Source organism: Labrus mixtus, chromosome 23 (genome assembly GCF_963584025.1).
Source record: "Labrus mixtus chromosome 23, fLabMix1.1, whole genome shotgun sequence".
Taxonomy (NCBI): Eukaryota; Metazoa; Chordata; class Actinopteri; order Labriformes; family Labridae; genus Labrus; species Labrus mixtus.
The window spans coordinates 5975214-6000061 of NC_083634.1; the positions used below are offsets into that span (position 1 = coordinate 5975214).

A 24848-nucleotide genomic window follows, 5' to 3' on the forward strand; every position below is an offset into this window, starting at 1 on the left:
TTTTCTGTAATTTGTCCCCACAACAGCGCAACTCATTACCCAACATGACCCGACACACCCTGAGCACGCCAGCTTCCCCTCATTGTTTTAGGTTCAGCTCTGGGATGATGACAACCCTTTCCTTGGAGTTATTTGTTTGCACAGCTGACATGTTGAATGTGTTGTTGTGTGTTTTGAGCATGTGTTGAGTCACCATGAGTCAAACATCAGAATGTGAAGAATTTACACTTTCCCCTCAGATTCTCGTCTGTTTTTCACTCCTGATATTTGAGACGTGTTCGGTCTGTGAGGCTCATTGTTTCTCTCTCCTGAGGCAGTGTGTGTGTGTGTGTGTGCGTGTGTATTCTGGCAGACACTCAGTTCATACTTTTATTAGAGGAGGGTGCAGAGGGAGGGGGGGGAAGACTATCTGACGTCACACTCACATATGGAACATCCTCTTCCTCCTCTCTGTTAAGTAATAACCGTCACGTTCAGCCCGACACATGTTGTTGCTTTTTTTCCTCTTGCTCCAGTTCTGACGGTTAAAAAGTCAAAGAGGCGTGTCGATGTCTGAAACAGTCTGTGGTCGTAAAACTGGACAAGTGATCCTCGTAAAGCTCCCACTGGGATTATGATCATCTCGTCACTCTGGCTGAAGGACAGAGCGAAGACTTCAGGAGGATGTGAGTGTTGGAAGTCGGAGTTTTGTGAGTTTTTCTTTCAGAGTGTGAGTCTGTCGCTGTGAGAGGAATGTGCCGTGTGTCAGGGCGTGTTGAGCTCTGTGAGTACACACACACACACAACTTCTCTTACGCTCATCTTTAGGAGACTTAACAGCCGAGGCAAATGTGAAATATGGAGTCAGAGGAGGGACAGAAAAACACATTTTTACAAGCAAAGCATCGACGAGGCTCAAAAGCTCCTCAAAGACGACCGGTTTCTGTAAATCGTGTTTTTTTTCATCTTAACTGTATTTATAAATCATCTCTCATACATCTAAGCATGCAGCCTGAAGCGCACTAACCTGTTTGCACATTGACCCATTTATTCTTTTAATAAATCCACTTTCTTCTCAAGAATCTGTTTTCACGTCTTCATCAGAGCACGTCAGAGCTCACAAGAAATCTTCAAACTGTTAAACTGCAGCTGAAGGAAACCAACATGTTTGAGCCCGACGCTTTCATCAGAGATTTTAAAGATGTGGGTGTGACTCCGTTTAACAACAACCGTAGCTAGGTGCCAAACTCAAACATTAATCATCAATCATAATAGAGCAGAGTTTCTGAGGGGGGCGGGGGGAGACAGCTCTCTACAATGTTTAGAATTTGGACTGCAGTACCCATTTTAAACACTAGGTGTCAGAGTTACATACTGCTCCTTTAACCGCTTTCACTTCTTGCAGTGTGTCGTTTTTCTGATCAGTGTTGAACACCGTTCCTGCTGACAGCGTCGCCTGAAAGAGTGACATAACCTCACGTCTCTGGGTTTCTTTTGAGCAGCACTTCATCCACTTTAGACCAACGTCAGTATTTATAACTTTGCGTCCAGTGAGGAATCGTTAGAGAGACATCAGGAACTAAAATTAAAGTCTTCAATTTCTCTCTTCAGTCCCATTCAACTTCTGTGTGTGTGTGCATACCGCCCTGCAGCCTCATGCCCTTATATGGGCATAAAAAGGGCATTTCTTTAAGCAAATTAGCTATTAGTTATAACACACAGAAAATTCTTGTTTACAACGGAATGGTGTTCAGAATTTTAAGAACACATGGGCGAACACTTCTGCTCAAGAACCCGATGAAGGTTTTGCCTCCAAACTTTCTTTGGAACAAATTTAAGAAAGTGCTGAAGATGTTGGTGAACTAGGCCTAACATGCTAAATGTTGAAAAATAGAGAGGTTAGAACACAGAAAGGTTTACAGACCGATGCAGAGCTGGCTAAACACTGAAGCTTCAGTGTTCACCACATGGTGACCTGTGTGAGCATCGACTCTAGAGAGGAGGGGGCGGGGGGAGACAGCTCTCTACAATGTTTTGAATTTAGACTGCAGTACACATTTTAAACACTAGGTGCCAGAGTTAAATACGGCTCCTTTAAGAGGTAAAATTAGTTTAAATACCTTGAAATAATTCAAGAGAATTCAGAATGAGAAGCTGCTGAGGTTTGAGTTAGTGCAGTGTGACAAAAAGCACAACAAGCATGCATTGCTTACAGCTGCCCTTTTATATTTTTATATAAACAACAGATCAGATGACCGTGTGTGATGTGACAGGAGAACCTCCTTAAGATGGTGTAGATTCAAATATGAACCCACTGAAGCCATACACACTTGGGAGGAAAATGCAAAGATTGTGGATATTTTGTGCAGATTTGAGCCTCAGCTTTAGCAGTCCCAGAGTTAAAGTTTTGCAGTTTTGATAAGAACACACTCTATGTACTCTGCTTTTTAGTTGAGACAGGAAGCAGGTGAGCAGTTTCACCTCTCCAGGGGATAAAGTGACGATCCAGCCATGAATGCCCTCCTTGTAATCTGTTTTTTTCTTCTCGGTCCTCTCCCAGGCTGAGCTTCAGGCTTGTCTATATTTTCTCGTATAACCTGTTCCAGTTCTGTGGACACACGTGGATCCTGGCCAACACCATCGCCAGGTTTCTCACTTTTGGGAACGGTGAGACGATCCAAGAAGGAATTAATGAGTTAGAGATAAGAGAGAAAACACCTCTGCACTGCTTCAATGTGGAGAAAAAAAAGCAGCTCTTTACGTCGTCATTGTTTTCCTCTGCAGATGCTTTAGCGGACACGTTTTACTCTGTGGGCGTCGTGATGAGTCTGTGCCAGCTGCTCTCCATCCTCGAGGTCTTCCACATCGCAGACGGCATCGAGAAAGCCCGACTCCTCCCTCGCTTCTTCCAAGTGTGTACCCACCGCAGCCCGAACTCTTCATGCTGTGTCATTCCTGATCTTTTTAAAGTAAAAACACTCAAACCACGTTGTGAAGAAAGTCTTTGTACATTTGAATGAGTCTGTGCGTGCTCTCTCTGTGTCTCAGGTCGTGGAGAAGAACCTCCTCCTGGTCATGGTCGTCAAGTTGGAGGAGATTCAGAGTAAACCTGTCGTCTGTGTTCTGCTCTTCTTGTGGAACATTTTGGACCTCCTGCGGTACGAACGTCACCTCAAGATGTCAAACATGCAGCACTGTTTTCCCCTAATACACAGATATTCTTCAAACACCCTACAACTTTTAGATATGTAACATATTGGTCATCATATATTATTTATTGAAGAAGCAAACACTCTAATATCTTCCCTGTTGGCTTGGCTGGGATAAGGCGGTCTATCGACCTCGCCCACACAGAAGTTTCCTATATTTTAAGGCGAAGGTTCAGACATTTCTCTACACTTCTATCAGGATTGACAAGCTGCCGTGGTGGCCACAAGATGATTAATCAAAACTGCATATAAAACATGCAGAGCCACTGTTCGTTTGTGGGCTGTCAAATTAGAGCCTCCGGTTTGAGATTTTAGAGGTCTCTTCTCAGTCTCTGTATTTTGGATCCAATCAGTGAGATGTGTAGTGAGTGAAATGATAAAGTGATCTTACTATATGATCAGACATTAAGGAAACATGTTATGTTGAAGTGCTGTCTTCTCTGACAACAATGCAGCAGCCAGTATGTCCTCCTTCTAACTTTAGATTCTGCTCCTGAATGATCTGGATTTGTTTGGACCAGAGAAGGTAGGCGGTTTTAAGACACCCCCACACGGCCGTTTTGGACGCCCCTCGGTTTGTCAGATATGAGAGCAGTTATCAGGTCAACAGGTGTTGCAGTGATGGAAGTGGGCAAGAGAAGTGGTTCAGATAGAAGTGATTGTACCCGACCTAAAAAGCCTCTGCATGTTTCTAATAAGCTCCACGAGCAGAAACGTGCTCAAACTAGGATCAATATTGGAGATGCTTTTTGAAAAATGGAGAGAGGTTAGAACACAGAAAGGTTTACAGACCGATGCAGAGCTGGATAAACACTGAAGCTTCAGTGTCCACCACATGGTGACCTGTGTGAGCATCGACTCTAGAGAGGAGGGGGCGGGGGAGACAGCTCTCTGCAATATCATTGGTTGTACTTGACATATAGGTGTGGCCACAACACAAGTGTAAGTATGCATGCAAAGAGAGGTTTCGGTTTCGGTTTTATTTTTTAAATAATATAGTCATCATAATAAAAGCTTTTTCAGTGTTTCCGTCATCACTTCTACATATTTCATGCTTGGACTGCCTGGTTTCCTCCCTTTTTTAATGTGTTAAACATCCTGCTGTGTGGAAGAAGTCCTGGAACCAGAGATAGAGATCATAAACTCTCCAGGAAAATGTTTCCTGTGGGACTAAATTAACTGAGAAGTAGGGCCGCCTGCTGGTCGTTAGAGAGACTGCAGGTTTAAGATACTTCTGCATTAGCTACATCTTTTCAAATATGATGTCGTCAAAAACAAATCACTGTCACTTATTGTGTCATGATTCTTCTTCTTTTTCTTACTTGAAAATGTTTTTGTGTATTTCTGCGGACAGGTACCCTCACGAGCTGCTGTGTGTGATGGAGAAACCCTCCGACACCATGCTGTGGACTCGATACACGCTCTGGATCCCCGTGTACGTCCTGTCAGCGGCCACTGAAGGTGATTCAATCGTTTCTATCATCTTTATTTTCACAGTCATTCTAGGGAACTTGCAGTTCTGCCTCAGACGGTCTCTGCAGCTGACCTCACATGTTCCCCTCGGTCTGAGCTGTTTCTCGTCTGTGTCTGTTATTGCATACAGGAAGCAGAGAACAGGAAATGAGTTGGCAAAGCAGCAGAGATAATAAAACGTCAGGAAGTGTGAGAGGAGAGTGTAAACAGAAGACACACATTAGGAGAGGATGGTCTCATGTCTTTAAAGAAGTCATCAGCTTGTCGTTAAATCAAACTCATTTATATCTGCAAAGGGATTCATGTAGCGTCAGACATTAAGGAAACATGTTGAAGTGCTGGCTTCTCTGACAACAATGCAGCAGCCAGTATGTCCTCCTTCTAACTTTAGATTCTGGTCCTGAATGATCTGGATTTGTTTGGACCAGAGAAGGTAGGCGGTTTTAAGGCACCCCCCACATGGTCGTTTTGGACGCCCCTCAGTTTGTCAGATATGAGAGCAGTTATCAGGTCAACAGGTGTTGCAGCGATGGAAGCGGTCAAGAGAAGTGGTTCAGATAGAAGTGATTGTACTCGACCTAAAAAGCCTCTGCATGTTTCTAATAAGCTCCACGAGCAGAAACGTGCTCAAACTAGGATCAATATTGGAGATGCTTTTAAAAAATGGAGAGAGGTTAGAACACAGAAAGGTTTACAGACCCATGCAGAGCTGGATAAACACTGAAGCTTCAGTGTTCACCACATGGTGACCTGTGAGAGCATCGACTCCAGAGAGGAGGGGGGGGGGGGGGGGGGGGAGACAGCTCTCTACAATGTTTTGTGGAGCTCTTTGAATGGTTTAAAAGTTTAATAATCTGTGACCTTTAAAAATAGATTTTAAGGTCTTATCAATGATGTAAAGACAGAATTCAGTATCTTTGTTCTTCTTCCTCAGGTGTGACGGTATACCAGGCCCTGCACATCGAGCCTGAAGCTCCACAGTGTTCCTCTTTAAACTCGACGGTGTCGTCACATCTTCGCCTGCCCCTCGTCCTCATGGTCTACCTGTCTGTCCTCGCTCTGGGTGAGATGACTTAACCACTACTCTGATAAAAGGTGTATCTTTGTGACGCCGATGCAGACATGTCTTAAACCTGAAGTCTTTCAAACGGCCACTAGAGGTCTCCACCTAACTTTAAACTTTAACACCAGTACTGCCCTTACAGCGACATGTTTTTTGATGAACATCTACCGACCTTTGCGCCTTCCTTTCTAACAACGGTGTTGTGTTTTCAGGAGCGTCTGTGACAGTGTGGCAGCTGCTGAAGGAGAGACAACACCACCTGCACAAATGGAACAAGACGAAGAAGAAATGACACCTGGGGACATAAGCCTGAACGTTTGGACGTCTCGGTTTCCCAGGACCTTCCTCTGAAGTTTCACTTAAAGGACAACAGAATCTTCATCGATCACAATCTGAGAGTCTGACGTCCAGACGTGCGTCTAACGTTTTAGAGAAGGTCCTGAAACAACAAGCCGACAACACCGTTTAATGATGAACTTTTAATGGGTGTGTAGGAAACGTTCCTCGTGCATCTTTGCATTCAGTCTGTGAGGCAGCAGCGATCGCAGCCGTGTGAAGTCATCTCTGCGGCCGGGTCAAAGATGCTGTCTGAGTGTGTTCAAGCTCCCACCGTGTTCTCCTGAAGATCCTGTGTATGCGTTTCCACGGTAACAAGTCTGTTTTCTTAAAATTCCCCGGGCGCTACCATCCGTACGCTCTGGTCCACACGGCTTTCTTCTTGAACTCGTCGGAGGACTTCAGGGCCAACAGAGCGGCTGGAACGACAAGAAGGGAAGATTTCATTTGTCGTGCGATTGTGTTTCTTTCTTTAAAACCGTTTTGTTTACGTTCTGTCTCTCTCTGAAACACGTTGTACATTCCCCTGGTCTCTAACAAACAAAGTGAACATGTATCCTTCTAAATTAAACATTTATAAAAACACTTTTTATACATTGCAAAACCAAAACAGTCCACACTTCCTAAGACTGGATACTAAACTCCACGTTCACGTAAAGGGGCTTAAACATTCCATGCTTTAAAAGTCATGAAAATTATAGTAAAATCTGGACGGCCTGGGTTAGAATCCGACCTGTGGCTCCTTTTCCCGCATTCTCTCTCTCTCTCTCCCTCTCCCTCTCTCCCTCTCTCTCCCTCTCTCTCCCTCTCTCTCCCTCCCTCCCTCCCTCCCTCCCTCTCTCTCTCCCTCTCCCTCTCCCTCTCTCTCTACTCTCTCTCTCTACTCTCCTGAGTCTCCATTAAGGCACAGACTTAATTGTCAGTCACCTGCAGCGAGGCCTAAACTATTCTGCGATCAGTCCGGATCTGAGTCCTGCAGTTTCCGTTATTTTATGAAATGCAGATTTGCAGGTGCTTTACACATGACTGGATGTGTTTGCAAAACTGTAAGAAGTCACTTTGGTCGATGTTTTTTGATGTTCTAGCAGCTGATGTGTTCGAGCCTGAAGGATTCAATTTGCACTACTTTTTTTTTGTGTCTATTTTGGAATAATAACAGTCAAATCAGAACCAACAGAACTCTGGTTACAAATCAAAGACACAGAAAAAAAGATGTGCTTTATTGTGAAATCCTCCGTTTCCTCTCAGTTATTATCAGGGCTAATGACTCTGCTGTTTCTCATCCTGTATTGTGAAGCACTCTGTGACGTCAGATCTTCACAGGTGCTCTTTAAATAAACTTTACTTACCGGGCAATTTATTCTGATTTAATGTTATATGAGCAATATGAGCATTCACAATAAACAAATAGAGTCTGAGTTTATTGCAGTGATGTGTTCTTGGGTGAGACCCTTAACCCCAAGTTGCCCCCGCTGCTTTGTCGGCAGTGTGTGAATGTGTATGAATGGATGAGTTAATACTGATGGACTCTTTACTCAGCAGCCTCTACCATCAGTGTGTGAATGTTTAAGGCCCCCGCCCTTTGTGAAAAAGATGAAATATTTTCAACTTGAGCGCTCGGAGCGGCTGCACAAAAATGGCAGAGCGCTCGGAAAAAAAGACGCTGAGCGCTGCGCTTTTTCTCCAGGCGTCCGCTTTCTGCTGCCAACGCTCCTCTGCTCATTGTAATGAAGTGATAACAACGCTAAGTGGACACAGGGCCAAGGTGTGACCTGCGGCGCAAACGCTCTTTGAGTAGACAGAAGACAAGTCAATGTTATCGCACATCGCTTATTTTTCTCATATCGTGCTTTAGAAGTGTGTTTCTGGTGCTTGTCATATTTTGTCCCGTGTGTTGAGTTCTTACCTTTGGCGGTGTCGATGGTCGATGGCGACAGACTCAGCTCGGGACCTTCTGTGATGCTGAGGAGCCAGTCTATGAACTGAGACACACATTCAGGTTATCATCACTTTGGTAAGATGTGTATCACACTTGTTTTTATTATTTTAAATCTTTCACACTGACTTTGTGCGTCTGTCCGCTCCACGGCTCTTTGTCCAGCAGCACAGGCAGACTGTGGGACACTCCCAGCATGCACTGGGGCAGGGCGAGCTCGGTGAACGACTCCCCGCCGTACAGACTGTGCTGCAGAGTTTGGGGCTTGGATCCTTGTTGCCACGGGAACCACCTGTCCCTGATGCCGAGGAGGAGGGGCATGAAGTGGTCGCCCCAGGAAACGACAGCAGCAGAAAAGAGATGAAACAGAAAGTCTGAGGCCTGCGGGAGAAAAAAGAAATGATTAGTTTAACTCGTGTTCAATAATGAACCGTACGATCAAAACATTATCTGCAGAGCTTGATCAGGTTTAAAGATGGTGTCAGCAGTTTTCTCCTTCAAAATAAAATACAGACTTCTCCTAAAGTGAAGCTGCTCCATCGTCCCTTCTGGGCCTCCGTACATGTGTGGTGGTGACTGTGTCTGCAGAGACTCTGTCCTCTGACTGGATTTTACTGTTCTGCTTTGTTCTTGTTGACTCGGGACGTTTCTGGGCGGAGCTGCTGTGTTTCCTCCAGCCATTGAGAGCGCAGCAGGTGAGTTTAGGAGTGGATACAATTCAGTGATTGGACGAGATTCAAACCGGTGAATATGACCGATGTGGACGTAGCAGCAAAGAAGAGAAAATATAATCACAGTGAGGAGAAACACCAAGCGGATAAAGCTCGTTCTAAAACGAGGGTGAACCTTGTGTTGTCTTTTACCTGTGGACGTGGAGTTTGTCTACTTCCTGTTGGACAGGCAGGTGACAAACACCGGTGGTTAGCCTGTGCTAGCGTGTGTTAGCTTTCAGTGTAGGTACAAGCAGTAAATGTACACACTACGTCCTGCAGTGAGTGAGAGCTTCTGGGGGCGATGAGCCCAGGAGGAGGGGCCATGTTTGAATGTTGAGTTCATTTTGAGGCTCTGTTTGCACACCCAGACATGAGCAGCAGAAACAGAACATATGAGTGTTTCTTAGGATCTGAAAAGTTTGTCAGAAAGTTGCAGAAGTTATGCAGGATCTTGCAGATAAATCTCTTGTTCTGTTGTGTTGATATTACATGAACTGTTTGTTATTATTCTGCAAAGGTTTATGGATTTCATCAAACTAAATGTTTTGCATTTTTTAAACCCTGGCTTTTTCTCTCACTGGACTTTATTTAATTCATGTCAGGGAGTTTAATCTTTTCAGATCTTAGAATAAGAGACAGAAATGATGCTTTATGTACTAAAATAAAGCCTGAATGCAGAGCCAATAAAACTCGAGCTGCATTTGAGTCCAGCTCAGGAACCACAGGTATGTCTCCGGATCCTTCAAGTCTCACTCTCTTTCTAAAACGCAGACTTTTCTATCACATGAACGTGACAGAATCAACATACCAGTTTGGTATCTCCACATGTGACGGAGGTCGCTCCGTAGGCGACGTTTCTGATGTGTCCCATCAGCTCCAGCAGCCACTCCATCCGTTTAAGAACGCCTGAAACCAACGAAGAGCGGGTCAGCGTGTGGAGCCCCTCAAGAGGCCCGCAGAACAGAGACACACAGAACAGAGACACGCAGAACAGAGACACGCAGAACAGAGACACGCAGAACAGAGACACGCAGAACAGAGACACGCAGAACAGAGAAACACAGAACAGAGAAACACAGAACAGAGACACACAGAACAGAGACACACAGAACAGAGACACACAGAACAGAGAAACACAGAACAGAGAAACACAGAACAGAGACACACAGAACAGAGACACACAGAACAGAGACACAGAACAGAGACACACAGAACAGAGACACACAGAACAGAGACACAGAACAGAGAAACACAGAACAGAGACACACAGAACAGAGAAACACAGAACAGAGACACACAGAACAGAGAAACACAGAACAGAGACACACAGAACAGAGAAACACAGAACAGAGACACACAGAACAGAGACACGCAGAACAGAGACAATGTAATTTAAAAAAATAGACAAAATGATCCCTCACCTGTGTTGGCGTTGGTTGCCAGGCGACACTGGTAAAACGTCTGCAGGAGGAGCCAGCCGACTCTGCTGCTCGGCCAACCTCGAAGCACGCCGGCGATGATGTCATTGAGACTGAGGAGGGGGACTCTGCCCTGGGAGGTCAAGTAGCAGAGGACGAAACACGTCTTCTCCATCTGAGTCTGAGGCACACAGAGAAAATGTTTTAAACTCTGAGACAGCTCAACATATCCAAACAAAAAGCTGCATTCTTCCACTTCCTGCGTTACCTCTGTGACTCGAGCGATCCGGTCGATCTCTGTATCAGACATCTCAGACAGACATTTAGAGATTCCCACGTACAGATCCACCTCATCGTCCTGAAAAACAAAGAGTGTGTTACAGGCTGGAGACACTCGCTGAAATTATTAACACGTCACATAATGCTGTGTTAAAATGTTTATATGTTAAAATGTGAGATGTTGAAAGGGAGCTACAGTTTAAGGTCGAGCCTCAATGCCATTGTTCAGTTAAGATGTTTGTTCCCTGCGCGCTCGCTCACACTGCGGGTCGATTGTGTATAGAGGTCAGCGTGTGAGTGTTCCAGCTCAGAGGACGACACGTACTGATAAAACTCAGGTTGTAGCTCGCTGTCTTCTTAACTTATACTTGCGATTATCTCACAAAAGCTTCTCAGAATCTTGCAAAAATAAACTTTGCTTTTTCTTTTCTTGCAAGTTTCGCAAAGTCTGGTATCATGCAAACATTATTTGGGATCTTTCCAAAGTTTTTCAGGATTTCATATACATTTTTCAGGATCTTGCAAAAGTTGCTTTTCCAAGATTTCCAAGGTTTTCTCAGGAAATGTGCAAAATTTTCACAGAATCTCCGAAGTTTCTCAGAATCATAAAAGTTTGTCAGAAAGTTGCAAAAGTTTTGCAGCATCTCACAAAAGTTCCTCAGGCTCTTACAAATATTTTTAAGGACCTCCCAAAAGTCTCTTGGTATAATGCACCATTTGATGATCCTTGGGATCTTTTCAAAGTTTTTAAGAATCTTGAAGAAAAACAAAATGTCCTTGTTTTCAAAAAGTTAATCAGGATCTACCAAAAGTAAGTTAGGATCTGAAACGTTTGTCAGAAAGTTGCAGGAATTTTGCAGAGTCTCGAAAGTTTCTCAGGATGTTTCCAAAGTTTTTTAGGATCTTGCTAAAATTTCTCAGGATCCCCACATTTGTCTCTTCATCCTGTATCAACATATTTTTTTTTTCTTCTACCTCCATGTCCCTTCTGAGCCTCCGTACTTTTCAGACATTTTTCAAACAGAAAATGTAATTATTTGCTGCTTTCAGCTTCTTCAATGTGATGATTTGAAAGTTTCCTATTTCACTCATGAAGACAGGTGAAGATTATTTTAGGGATAAATTATGATTCAGACAGAAGAAGACATCAGCAGGTACAGTTTGGGCTCAGGTGTGTAAACAGTGTTTTATATCAAACATCAGCTGAGGAATAAAAATGTAAAGTGGAAGTGGTTATTTTTTTACCTGGATGTGGTTCGGCAGGACGGAGAAGATCTTCTCGGTGGTGGAGCTCAGGATGGTCCAGCAGCTGTTGGGGGGGTTTGGGAGGGCCATGGCCTGAGACAGACCCTGCACCACGGAGCGACAGAGGGACACACGCTGAGGTCGGAGGTCGTCCTGGAACTGCTGCAGACCCAGACTCTCCAGGTAGACCTGCAGCTTGTCCTCAGCGACGTGCTTCATCCACAGACCCAGACACTCGTACAGGTGAGATCGAGTCTGGAACTGCAGGAGGAAATACGATTTACCCAAAGAGCACCGTCATTCTAAGAAGCTCTCCTGCTCCTACGCTTTCCTGTTACTCATTTCTTTCCAATCATGACTTCTGTTTCTGTAAAGTCCCCTTCCCAAAGCTACGGTAGGCAACACTATGGCAGAAACCAGAAGCTGTTAGCTTTGTAAACCTGGGGTGAAACGGCGTTCTGTACTTACACTGAGGCTGTGCACGAGGGGCGGAGACAGCCAGGAGCCCAGAAACAGAGACGCACTCTGAGACGTCTGAGCCTGACTCGCTGCCAGAACCAAACTCTGATGCTGAACGTCCTCTCCTGTGATTAAAGGGAGAAAAAAACACTGAGCCTGTGCCAGACCCAATCAAGGCTCCTCACCTTCCCGCCCTTTTTTCTGAGATCTCTGAGAGAAGTGGTAACGCTGTTTTGGTTGCGGTGGCGACTAAGGGTAGGTTATGTATCTCATCAGTAGACGATTAGGGGCATAATTAGGACGAGGGTTTCCATAACGAAGCTCTTGACCTTTCAGTAGGGTGTATATTTCAAATTCAAAAAGACTAGTGAACGAGGACTCTTACCGAAGCCGAGTCTCATCAGCGGAGACAGGACGGCGCTCCAGTTGATCGGCGGGAACTGGAAGCTGGATCCGACTGATGCCAGAGGAGTCAGAGCCGTTTTAACGAGAGCAGGATGAGAGAACTCTGGACCTGGATCATCAAAAGGAAGGAGTGAAGTAAAAATCAGGTTATTGAGATAAATATACTTTGTGATCAACCAGTGAGTCTCAGAGCTCCTCAAAACATGTGTGTGAAGTTTCTTGTTCTAAATCCACTCTGATCCTGTATTTGATCATGTCTATCAATCCCTCTATTTCAGCCCTGCTCAGAACAGGCTGTTTCTGTGTCTGTACCTTTAAATATGTAAATGAGCTGTGTCTGACCACGCCCCCTCTCTGGAAGGACTTGGGTCTTTCTCGCTCCATGTCCTTTTGTTTACAGTGAGAAGGCAGACTCAGAGGGCAGAACAAACACCTAGCTGTGGGAGTGTCACCCACCTGGGGGAGGGGTTACTGCCCTTTGTGATGTCATGAAGGGAAAATCTCCAAACGGCCTGTTTGAGCACACATTTTCCGAAAAGTGGGGCAGGCATCGTCTAAATTTCTAAAAAAACGTTTTGGACCTTCTCCAGTAGATTGCTGCAGCTTGCAGCTTCTAAACAGGCATGTAGTCGATGGTGGCGAACGCATGTAATCACAGTAAATCCACCAAAACAAGATGGGCCGTGTTTTAACTTATTTATGCAGCAAAACATTAAAAAAAGAAAAGCCCAGGTTTAAAGGTATATATATCGAATTACATTCTATAGGTGAGACAATCGATAACACTCGTGCAGCGATAGTTGAGTCAACAAACCTTTTTTTCCTGCCTCTGTGAGGAAGTCAACGATGGATCTAATGGCGCTCTTCTCCGAGAGGTAACTGAAATCCTGAGGAACTGAGAGAAAGAGAAATAACACGACAGGAACTCCTCGTTATGCAGTTATAAGACGAGTCAGTCAATCTGAGGAGCGTCGAGGTTCACACCGAAACTGAAGCTACATCCACAATCCAACTCGTCAATATCACCCTGGAGTTACTCAAACCCTACAGAAAGCTTCAGGATTAGTTTTGATCAAAGTATCGGACAATAGGTGCATGTGAATGGTGTCATTGTGGTCAGTGCGGTAGTTAGAGACCTACCTGCTGTGTGAGTGTGACTGGTCGACATGTGGGCCAAATGTAAATGAGCCACCAAACAGGCGCTGTTAGACTGCAGGCCGATGGCTCCTGAGAACGTTATGATCTGCAGAAGAGAGCCACAAACATATAAATCATCATCTCTCCTCGTACTTGACAGCATGTTGTTTGTAGCTGTGGATGCCTTTACAATATGTAACTCTGACACCTAGTGTTTAAAATGAGTACTGCAGTCTAAATTCTAAACATTGTAGAGAGCTGTCTCCCCCCGCCCCCTCCTCTCTAGAGTTGATGCTCTCACAGGTCACCATGTGGTGGACACTGAAGCTTCAGTGTTTATCCAGCTCTGCATCGGTCTGTAAACCTTTCTGTGTTCTAACCTCTCTCCATTTTTCAAAAGCATCTCCAACATTGATCCTAGTTTGAGCACGTTTCTGCTCGTGGAGCTTATTAGAAACATGCAGAGGCTTTTTAGGTCGGGTACAATCACTTCTATCTGAACCACTTCACTTGACCGCTTCCATCGCTGCAACACCTGTTGACCTGATAACTGCTCTCATATCTGACAAACCGAGGGGCGTCTAAAACGGCCGTGTGGGGGTGTCTTAAAACCGTCTACCTTCTCTGGTCCAAACAAATCCAGAGCATTCAGGAGCAGAATCTAAAGTTAGAAGGAGGACATACTGGCTGCTGCATTGTTGTCAGAGAAGACAACACTTCAACATGTTTCCTTAATGATCATATAGTAAGATCACTTTATCATTTCAGTCATGAAGACATTATACAAAGTTATCCATGAAGGAGGCGTTAGCCTGAAATCTCTGGGGAGCAAGTCCTTGCAAACGTCATCGGTACAATAATTACAGGAACAAGACGTGTCAGATATTCCTCCTGATGGAAACACAGAATGAAGGAAAAAGTGTTTGATGCTCATTCTGACCTGTGTGATGGCTCGTATCACCTCGTTGAGTCGGCTCTGCTGCTGAGAGGAAAGCTCCAGCTCACTCGACAGCTGAAACACAAAACATGCTCATGAAAATAAAACCACAGTGACACACACCTCACAGCGGGAGACTGTCCCTGTCAGAAAGGGGGGGGGGTCTCAAGAGGGAAGACGTGACGTAGAAAGAACGAAATGGAAGTAGTAGGGTGTAGAGAGAAACATTCATGCAGCTCAGGAGTTTTTCAGGAGTTTTGTGCAGCAACACGGCTGTAGAGCTTTAAAGTCATCTGATCCTGGCAGACTTCTCACCTGGATGAGGTAACTCTCTGATCCGACTAAAGCCACCAGACCGTTCACGGCAGCCAGACGCTGCATCGTGGGACAACCCTGAAACACAAACATCGCTTTTTAACTGACGCTGATAATGTTTCATCATCACTGTTAAAGACATGAGATGGAGGTACGTTACCTCAGCCAGTAAGATCTTGATCCAGGCAGCGAGCAGACGAGGATGGATGTCTTCAGCTTTACCGTGACCGGACAGTGAGAGGCCGTGGACCACCAGACCCAGCGCCAGAGAGAAGCCTGGAGTCTGAACAGAACCATTACAGCAGACCGAGTTAGACTACAGAGAATACCACGACGTGTTCTTAATCTACAAAATACTGAAGGAACGTTTCTCTGTTTTATCATGAAAAGCAACTTCCACAGAGACTGATTCTCCTTCCCTCTGACCTGCTGGCTCTCCTCAGTCAGGGTGCGCAGGCTGCTCATGACCTCCTCGGCCTTTGCGGCGTCAATGATACCTCCACTGAAGGCCGAGACGGCCACACACGCCACAGAGTACGCCAAGACCTGCACGGGGAAAAACCTTTCTTTACACACTGTGTTTAGTGAGAGTGATACGCGTTGTGGCTACGGTGCTTTACAGCCTTTAAAAAAAACTACTTTTAGTGAAGTGGAGACGGATGCACACAAGACGTGTCGATATTTTAGGAATTTTGGAAACATCGGAGTCTCAGTGTGAGAAGAGAAAAACAGAGAGAAAAGAGGAAGAAGAGGAAGGTGAAAAACACAGAATTTGACTGCAAAGAAGAAGAAGCAGAAGCCCTTTTACACCAGGTACTCACGGTACCGAAGTTTTTAAAGTCAGTCAGTAGGCTAAGTCAGAGTTGGCTTTGCTCCATCGGAACCGGCATCTCCTGACTCCAGGGAACAGCTGTTAAGCCAGGGAAATAAACAGATCGAACAGGGAATCGTGCCGGACAACGACGGACCTCCAGCGATGAAGATTTCACACAAATACGGCTATAACGCAGACTTGAAAACACGCTCTTATGCCGATGTAACCTCCTTCACTGACTCTCCGCTCCGATCACCGGTGATTTGCAAACCATACAAATGCCCTTCCTGGAGGATGGATTCCGACTGCGCGGGGAACTGTGGCTGTTTACCATTGGAGTGTGAGATGGAAGGGGGTGGATGACGGAGGGAGCCATGAATGGAGGTGTGAGTTAATGGAAAGGTGTGTAGAAAGGGGATTCTGACTCGGCAGGCGCTACAACGTACACACACAGCGCTGTGCACCCCCGCTGGCTCCGCCTCTGATACTACCTCCGAAGGCGGTACAGAGGGGGGAACACTTCTTCCCCCAATCATGCCTCCACAACATTCAGGCCGAAGGTGAAACGTCACAGGTGTGTAAATATCGTGGTTTGAATCGGCAGTCTGAACAGGGCTAGAATGAGCAAAAGAAGGAGAAGTGGAAGTAGGTGCAGAAGAGGAAGCGGTAACCTGGGAGACAAACGAAACCTGCAAAAGCGGGTCACTTCTGTTTTATTTATTTGTCAGTATGAAAGACAGCCAAATGCTGATTCCTGGAGGAATCCCTGAAACCACTCATGTAACAGTAAAACTCGTGTTTGTACCTCCTGCTGCATGCGTCCCTGCCCGCTGCTCTCCTGCAGGCTGCTCAGGAGTTTGTGGAGTGTTCGGGTGACCTGGACGTGTTGGTCCGTCTGTCCGCTGCTGCAGAGAGCCGAGAGCACCAGAGCCAGACCCAACACGCAGCCGGTACTGAGGGAGAGGAGGGAGGAGGAAGGTCACAATGTCAAAGTGTCAAAGCAAACAACCGAGTGTACTGAGGAAGAGGAAAAAGGGGGAGAGGGGAGGAGTCTAAACTCAACTCTCCAATCTAAGCATTTCCCACATGTGCGACTAATCATTTTTCAAGCCAACAGATCAGAACCCCAGGCTCAAACCAAACAGCAAAATGTTTCTCTTATTAAAACGTGAAGAACTACATATCATGTGTGAGGATTCAGCACTGACTTGTACTCCAGGTTTGGGTTGAAGGAGCAACTTTCCAAAGCCTCCAGAGAGCCGAGGAGGAGATCAGCGTCCTTCTGAACGGCGACATCGCTGAATAAAAGAAAAGAACAAAGTTTAAGATGATCCTAAACATGGTGGCTCAGAGCATGACACATTCCACAGGTACACACTCCAACCTGAGGCGCTGGTGGTGCAGACTGGACAGCACCATGCCGAGAGCGAGGCCCGAGTGGAACTGGACGGCCTGGGAGTCGTCAGTGCTCGGAGAACCCGGCAGACCGGCCTGCAGCGCTGACAGGACCTGGACCAGACCGTCCCTCTGCCACACCACCAGAACCGGGACGAGCAGGGACAACGCCAGGCTGGCACAGGAGCGAGCGATGGCACTCGCCGTGTTCTCACCCGAGTATGAGCGCTGAGAGGGAAGACGAGGATGTTAAAACCCATTAAAAGGTCAGAGAGGAGCAGGTGATGCTGGGTTTTAGATATTACAGTTTAGAATCACAACATTCATCAGCAGAGAAACAGCGCCACCTGCAGGACTTCTGGGCTCATTACAGACAATAATCACCATTGACACCCTCCAATATTTGAAACCTAGGTGACCTGTGTTTACTCTTTTTGGCTCTGAATCTCTCCAGAAGTTTGTTTTGGTTGATGTTTTGCAGATTTTTAATCTAACTGATAACTGGGCCGGGATCTAGGCACGGGCAGCGTGGGGCAAACCCTCGCCAACTGCACCGACTGCCCCAACAAATCATCCTGCTTCGAAAATTAAAAAGTAACTAAAAAGTTGAATTTGTCCTATCAAAAACATGCAACGTTTAAATACTAGCTTGTTATCTATGTTCTTTGTTAGTGTTTGCTAGTTTTAAATTGCACCATAGCCGCAAATGTCTCTCAGAAACAAGCGGTTCAGTGGTTCACTCACAGGCTTTAATTTCTCTCTCTCTCTAAAGACAGAGACAATGGACAATACCTGGCCAGGTGTGATCAATCAACCAGCTGGTCTCGCCTAATTAGTAGCACCATCTGTCTATATCTGCTCTGTGAAACACTCGTATCAGTAGCACTGATGATCGTCAAGCACAAGGAGGTATTTTAGAAAACAGAGGTTTTAAAAAATAATCCCGACCTCACACGCTCAGTTCTGAAAAATCATCTTTGTCCACATGGAAACACAAAACAACGATGTCCTTGACATGTTCTCACCATTCCTCTGCATCGACCGTTTCATTGTCAAAGTCGACCAATCAGGCGTCTCTGCTCGTCCACATAGTGGGAGAGTGACTGTGTGTGTATGTATGTGTGAGCATGAAAAAAGTCCGGTTAGCAACGTTAGCACCAACGCTAGTTTGTTTACGTCTGCCATCGCACTTAATCTCATGTAAACAAAACTGAAGAGGTCAAACGGAGGAGAGACCGGCGCACAGCGTGACGTTACACCCTGGAAGGAGTTTTACTAACGGAGAGTTTTCAGTGAGCTAAAAAGCAGTTTGCATACAAAAAAGGTCAACATGCACAGCTACCAGAAAAACCCGCCTGCATGCGGACGAGGCCTCAGTCTGTGGACTTTATGTGTGACTTTTTAGACCAGAGGAGTTAGTGTGTCATTTTTCAAAATTCTCTCCAGTACTGATGCGCTCGAGTGTCACTTCTTGGACGCCCTGAGTCGGAGGAGTTCCAGACCTCTTGAAATATTTGTTACTGAGAATCTAAGCACAGTTTTCTTTGTGCAGAAACACTTCAGACAGACAAAGTTACACAATCCTTGTCAAGGAAACGTACGTGTAGGAACCACGGGAACACCTGTCCTGAGGGCTTGTAGCTGCTGCTGCCGATGCTGAGCAGCGTGTTGAGGACCATCGACAACCAGCTGGACGTGGGGACAAACTCTGGACCAGCCTACAAGGGAGAAAAGACTTTGTGACGCTCTCTACATGCACTGTATCATTCTATTTTCATTTAATGGAAATCCCCCCACAGTTGAAACCACACAGTCATTCCTGTCATTTGAGGACAAAAAGAGGGACACATTATCTCACCCCGAGGCCGCCGTCTCCTTCAGCTGGCAGGTTGCTCTCATATTTAGCCAGGACGGCAGCCAGGCCGCTCAGAGCCAGGATGGAGTTCCCCTGAACAACAGGGCTGTCTCTGAACATCACAAACAACAACAACACATTCAGGTTAACACCCACACCTTGATCGCAGTATTTCACACTGTGTCCGACTGTTTGGTTTCCTGCAGAGATCACAAGCAGCCGACTCACTTTGTAGCGGCTTTGATGACGTCTGTCAGCTGATCTCTGGCCCTGAGAGGGAGGGGGGGAGGGGGGAATAATACAAAAAAACAACCTGTCAGCATGGACTCTCCTCCTGCTTGTGCAGCACACATTCAAAGTTACCACTCTCCCCTTTCATGTAAGACTGGCTGCTTCTGCACATATTGTGTGTCTGTATCTGAAAAGCAACTCTGTTTTATCTTCTCCTATAACACACACGCACTGCTTCAAACTTGGAGAACATTTCTGGACAGTCTGCCCGCCTCACAGCTTGGGTTTTCCCCTGTCTGATCTCCTGGCATCCTCCTGACAGAGTCTGCACAATGACCGTCTGTGCCCTAACATCAATGCAACGTGTGATTGGACGATTCACAGTATCGACGAACAAGTGAAGAAAAAGGTACTTTCAAGCAGAAAAGATGAAGCAGAACCTGCTGTTTATTTCCCTGCTGTGTTCACACAACCGCTCACATTGACTTCCTGCGAAAGTTTTACTATTAGGCTGGCAAAAAGGAAAAAGTCCAGGTGAAGTCGGGGAGACAATTCAGCTGTTTGCATTCACAGCAGCAAGTTTCATAACAGCATAGACAAAAAGCATCGTATGAATGTGTTCTGTGTTGATCCTTAAAGTTTAAACAAGGGCAGGGGTTGCAAATCAGCCTCGGCCTAGAAACTTGTAAGCATGGCATCTACTTTGTATTTTACACATGGAGCAGCTCATTGCATGTGTCCCTGTTTATAAAATGATGAATCTGTGTGGTTGACTCTCACCACAGCCAGGCACAGTGCTGTTTGTACTGCAGCTCCTGAGGATCCTCTTTGCCCTGTTTCTGCTGCAACTCCAGATCTGCACGACGACCCTGCAGACACACCACAGAAAAACACTAACTTCACCGTGCAGGACGTCAAATTCAATCTGTCAAATTAAAAAAGAAAAAAAGAGGGAAAAGTTTGGGTTTTTCCTTCCCTCCCTGTGAGATTAAAAACACTCCATGCTGCTTTTTATCAAACCTTTTCTCCTGGCTTTACTAAACAGTCCCTGAACAATGTATAATTCAAAGCAGCAACACATAAAAATAGATCAATCCTTCAATAAACATGCAATTAATCCAGACACACAGACCTGCAGGGCGGCGTGGAAAGCTCGGCTCATGAATCCTCTCCAGGCCTGAGGCAGGAGGAGAGCACGGTGCCACTCAGACGGCTGGATGTTCACCTAAAAGACGAGAAGAAGTTGAGTTATTTTGTTCTTAAACTTAAGAAGAAATTAAGATTACAGGAAGAGGAAGAGCAGATTGTGACCTCAGACTGTAACTAATAATGAATGCAGCCTGAGTGGCGTCACCCGTCTGTTCCTGCAGGGGGCGCTGGAGTCCCATCGATGGCGGTCTCCATGCTGGAAATGCTGTCTCAGTCTATCTTTCAGTCAACCTAACGACAGGCTGAGAGCTGGAGCTGAGGCGGGTTTTAAACCTCCTGACAAACCGTTACATCACGCCCACCTGTCAATCATGTCAGCTACACACCTTATTGTGAATAATTCTTATCCTTCATCAAATCAAAACTGATGAGTCATCAACACATTCACCCCCCGTACAGTGTGTGTCGATCGAGACATGAGCTAATCAGAACTATTTGGTTTTTTGAACCAGGCTGTAAACATGTTAATCTCTGCTGTAAAAACAGACTTTTTAGAATGGGTGTGTATGTGACTTCCTGTGCTTCTGCAGCCAGCCTCTAGTGGACACTCGAGGAACTGCAGGATTTTACACTTCAGCTTTATTTTTCAATGCAGGAGGTTGCCGCTTGGTTGAGACGTACCTCATGAATCAGAGAGGATAAGTTCTGCTGGTAACTGCGGCTGCGGCTGACGAGGAAACGATCGATTGGTCTTCCTTCACGATCCGTCTGCACGGGGAGCTCGTAACACAGCAGCAGGCCGGCTACAGCACACAAACACACAGACGCACAAAATGACAGTACATAAGTAATCCCATAAATTACAGGAGGCCGTTATCGCATCAAGTGTCTTTGCCATACAGGTTAAAGTGTTGCTTTTGTCACCTGCTAGTCCAGGTTTGAGCCCCGGCTGCTTGTTCTTCTCGTAGGTTTTCAGCATGAACGACGGGATCCCTGCCACCGTTTTCCCCTGATCCGAGCGCAGGTTGCCCCCCCTCAGGGCCGAGAAGTAGACCCCCCGAGGCATCTGGCTCATCTCCTGCTTCACCAGCGAGGTGAGGAAGAGCTGGAAGGCTGAGAGGAAGAGGAGAGCGGAGATCAGGTCCGGCTGGAGGCGTCATGGCGCCATCGTAACCATGAGGATATTAAAGGTTTTTTTACCTGGTAGGACAGGTACAGGAGTCAGAGCCATGAGCTTCACGTACGATGAACCTGGTACAGAGAGGTCCTTCTCTTCTTCTTCTTCTTCTTTTTTCTCCTTTGCTTGTTCGTCGTCGTCATTTTCAGGGAGTTTGATGGCCGGTCTGGCCTTCAGAGAGGACAGAACAGAAACACCAGGGCGATGTAGAAAGACGATAAAAACAGCCTACGACCCTGATTTAAAACTTTCTTCAGCGTTTAGAGATTTCATTAAAGAGCTGTCGAACATCCATGTTTATTTTCTACTAATAATCTGTAACTTAGAGCAAACAAACTGACAGTTTTTTGGATGTGGAAGAAGACTCTTACTGCCTCAGGAAGGAGGTTGATCGTGTGGACGTCTTCAGGAAAACCAGCCAAAGCTCTGAACCCACAGCTGGCCACCTCTGGATCCTGTTAAAGCAAACACAGATGTTATAATTTAGTTTTGTTGGAAAAACTGTCACCTGATGTTGTGAAGAATTCAACTCTTTTTGACACTGAGTAAAATGGCCCGTCTCCACCTGGAGTTTTTTCCGGGCAGAAAAGCGCTGACTGTGCACTCCGGAGTGTTTGCATGAAGCGTTTATGCGCCGAGAAGTAAAGCGCGAGCGTCTGTCCTGTCTCTATGACAACGGTCTCTTTAAACGGCCGCTGTATGACCCAACACTGCTCTGTTACTTTTTACTGCATGTTTTTCATTTTAGATCGTTTCCTTTCCATTCAGACACGGAACGAGGAGGATGTGGGTACAAGACACGATCTGTAGGGTTTAGAAAAGAGCAATGGGGACGTCATCAGCGCCTTTCTGAAAAGATTTTGAACTCTAAGTTCTTGGAACGGCTCCACAAGAAAGGCAGAGCCCTTAGAAAAAAAGATGCACTTTTCCTCCATGCGCCCGCCTGCTGCTGGAAACACTCTCTGCTCATTTAACACAATTGAAAAAAGACGCTGGCGTCAAGAAAAAAAACAAAAATGTTGTTATCTCTGGGTTTGTTGTTCTTAGCTGTGTTCACACTGACAGGACACTGGTCACATGAACCCCCTCCCTATTATCTTTTCACCCTGGGGGGAAGCCCGATGGCCCCACCCACTCTGACGGCAGTACACTGACCTTGCTCACGGCGTAATTCCAGAGAAAGCTGACCACCTCCTCTTTTAGTTTCTGAAAAAAAATGAAAATCATTTTAAATCAACAGTAAATGAGTTTAAACAATACAGCTGCAAACGTTGCTTGTGAAGTCATATGAAGGATTAACAACAAATGTTTGTTCAGAAAGAGGTTGAACGATCATTCAGGATAAGAAGGTGTTCCTTCCACACTCACATTAGGCAAAGTTTCTCCGCACCATGCTGCAGCCCGACTGATTTCTCTTTAACAAACATTTCATCTTCATGGTTACAAATCCATGAGCATTTATCCCTCAGGAGGAGGAAAACGTATCTGCGTGCCAGTTGCCATCGCGGCCGCCCTTCACATAAGCAGAAGAAAAAGGAAGGATGCTCTCCGTTACCTCGTACTGCTCTGACTTGACAGCAAGTTGTGGAACCAGAGCCAGGAGCTCCGCTGTGGCTTTGACCATCAGAGGACGAGAGTCACAGCTCAGCTCAGGACCCAGACTCCTCCAGGTGGAGACGATGTCCACCACCTGCAAAACACACCGCATTAAACCCTGAATACATGTTTAGAAGTTGGCAGTGTGTGTGTGTGTGTTTGTGTGTGTGTATGTGAGAGTGTGACCTCGGCTCTGCACAGCTCCTGTAGTCCCTGCAGGGCGAGAGCAGCCGGAGTTGCCGTGTCCGATGGGGTGCACTGATTCAGAGTGAGTTTAATAGCAGCCAACATGTCTCCTCCGTGCTGGTAAGGCCTGACACACACACACACACACACACACACACAAAGGTAATTCTATGAAACGTGCTGTGATCCATGCAGCTGACGTGGAAACAAAAGAGGAAGTGTTCTTTCAAAGCCACCAGACTCATTCACTAAAACAAACAGAAGCTGCAGGTCTCCTCCTACCTGTTAGTCTGTTTATTGTTCGTTACACAAACATTCGATGGATCTGATTTAACCAACAAAAAAAGTCACATAGAATAATAATTTGAGCCCGTCAGGGACAAAAACAACAACTGTTAAGCCAAGCGGTCTAGTTTGGTTCAGTACAGTAAACCCTGATCCTGCTGGGGTTTCCACAGCCGGCCGTACCATTCCTTAGAAAGCAGAGTGTGAAGCTGGTGATAGTGTGACATCATAGCAGTGTGACACAGTGTGATAAATTCAACAAAGAAGAAGAAAGTGACACAGTAAAGACTGGGCAACAATGGACGGCGTCCAGCAGAGGTCACTCAGGACTGACATGAGTCAGTAAAAAACAAAAACAAGAAGAGCCTTGAAATTACTCTCTCCAAATCTACAGGATATTTAATGGCGCGTTTTGTCTTTGACCTTTATTACCGCTGTTGCACAGGAAGAGATGATACCTTTGACCGATCAGTGGACGGTAGTGTGTATAGCTCCGCCTCTGCCCTTTAGAGTCGGATCGGTACACTTGGCACCCAACAGAAGGAGGAAAAAAGTAGGACAGTACAGAGTGGTTATTTTGGTAACATTCTCAACTTTTGACAGTGGACCCGCCAAGAAATGTGTACCATTGGTGGCGCAGTGGTTAGTGCGCGCACCCCATATATGGAGGCAATGGTCCTCCAAATCATTTAAGAAAACTAATTTATTCAGTTCCTTTTCTGTCCCTTTTGTACTGTGTCACGCTGCTTCATGCGACTCTTGAGTGTTTGTTGTTCTGACCTCTCTCTGCAGACGTCTCTGACGGAGGCAGCTCTGGCCAGGATCTGCTCCCACTGAGCGTCCCTCCCCACCACCACCCTGCTGTCCTGCTGGCCCAGCAGACGCTGCAGCTCCGGGTACACTCGGTCCTGAGAGGCGGGGACAGAGTGAAAGATGGACAAAAGGACATCAAAGGGAAATAATGAAGGAATAGAAAGAGTCTTAAATAAACTGTGATGAATTTTATGACCAGCTTTAGTTACAGACCTGTTTCTTCCACAAGGCAGTCATGAGGCGCATCGCCACTGCTCTCAGCTTGGGGGCGCTGGCCAGCGTGTGGAGGGTCTGCAGCAGCATGGGGACACAGAGCTGCAACATGACAGCACAGGGAGTTAACGGATGAAATAAGTCCTGCATAATGAGCTTCCTGCATAGTCTCAATGTTTTTAATTTTTTAGACGACTCTACCACTGAGAAATCAAAAAAAGACACGCACA

General features: G+C 45.9%; 2 protein-coding genes across 4 annotated transcripts in view; one reads left to right on the forward strand and one right to left on the reverse strand.

The window, feature by feature from the left end:
• Nucleotides 1-417: 417 nt before the first annotated feature.
• On the forward strand, nucleotides 418-6531 carry hacd4 (3-hydroxyacyl-CoA dehydratase 4). Its single transcript, XM_061031415.1, has 7 exons — nucleotides 418-665; nucleotides 2540-2646; nucleotides 2764-2891; nucleotides 3028-3137; nucleotides 4543-4649; nucleotides 5596-5724; nucleotides 5937-6531. Coding segments are annotated over exons 1-7 (663 nt in total). The 5' UTR covers nucleotides 418-663; the 3' UTR covers nucleotides 6017-6531.
• The window catches only part of focad (focadhesin), a 36146-nt gene continuing 16220 nt past the window's right edge, over nucleotides 4923-24848 (reverse strand). For all 3 annotated transcript variants that reach the window (XM_061031355.1, XM_061031356.1, XM_061031357.1), the window contains exons 13-44: nucleotides 24619-24720; nucleotides 24373-24500; nucleotides 23308-23434; nucleotides 23081-23215; nucleotides 22681-22731; nucleotides 21897-21980; nucleotides 21549-21696; nucleotides 21273-21461; nucleotides 21030-21151; nucleotides 20332-20424; nucleotides 19980-20068; nucleotides 19197-19238; nucleotides 18972-19080; nucleotides 18715-18831; nucleotides 17103-17341; nucleotides 16927-17016; nucleotides 16524-16671; nucleotides 15331-15450; nucleotides 15065-15187; nucleotides 14905-14982; nucleotides 14593-14664; nucleotides 13656-13758; nucleotides 13330-13410; nucleotides 12496-12624; nucleotides 12120-12235; nucleotides 11652-11912; nucleotides 10396-10485; nucleotides 10131-10308; nucleotides 9518-9615; nucleotides 8126-8377; nucleotides 7967-8042; nucleotides 4923-6479 (exon numbers count right to left, since the gene is read on the reverse strand). In XM_061031355.1, the coding sequence (XP_060887338.1) occupies nucleotides 6406-6479; nucleotides 7967-8042; nucleotides 8126-8377; nucleotides 9518-9615; nucleotides 10131-10308; nucleotides 10396-10485; nucleotides 11652-11912; nucleotides 12120-12235; nucleotides 12496-12624; nucleotides 13330-13410; nucleotides 13656-13758; nucleotides 14593-14664; nucleotides 14905-14982; nucleotides 15065-15187; nucleotides 15331-15450; nucleotides 16524-16671; nucleotides 16927-17016; nucleotides 17103-17341; nucleotides 18715-18831; nucleotides 18972-19080; nucleotides 19197-19238; nucleotides 19980-20068; nucleotides 20332-20424; nucleotides 21030-21151; nucleotides 21273-21461; nucleotides 21549-21696; nucleotides 21897-21980; nucleotides 22681-22731; nucleotides 23081-23215; nucleotides 23308-23434; nucleotides 24373-24500; nucleotides 24619-24720 (3864 nt within the window). In that variant the 3' untranslated portion in view covers nucleotides 4923-6405. The remainder of the gene's footprint in view (nucleotides 6480-7966; nucleotides 8043-8125; nucleotides 8378-9517; nucleotides 9616-10130; nucleotides 10309-10395; nucleotides 10486-11651; nucleotides 11913-12119; nucleotides 12236-12495; nucleotides 12625-13329; nucleotides 13411-13655; nucleotides 13759-14592; nucleotides 14665-14904; nucleotides 14983-15064; nucleotides 15188-15330; nucleotides 15451-16523; nucleotides 16672-16926; nucleotides 17017-17102; nucleotides 17342-18714; nucleotides 18832-18971; nucleotides 19081-19196; nucleotides 19239-19979; nucleotides 20069-20331; nucleotides 20425-21029; nucleotides 21152-21272; nucleotides 21462-21548; nucleotides 21697-21896; nucleotides 21981-22680; nucleotides 22732-23080; nucleotides 23216-23307; nucleotides 23435-24372; nucleotides 24501-24618; nucleotides 24721-24848) is intronic.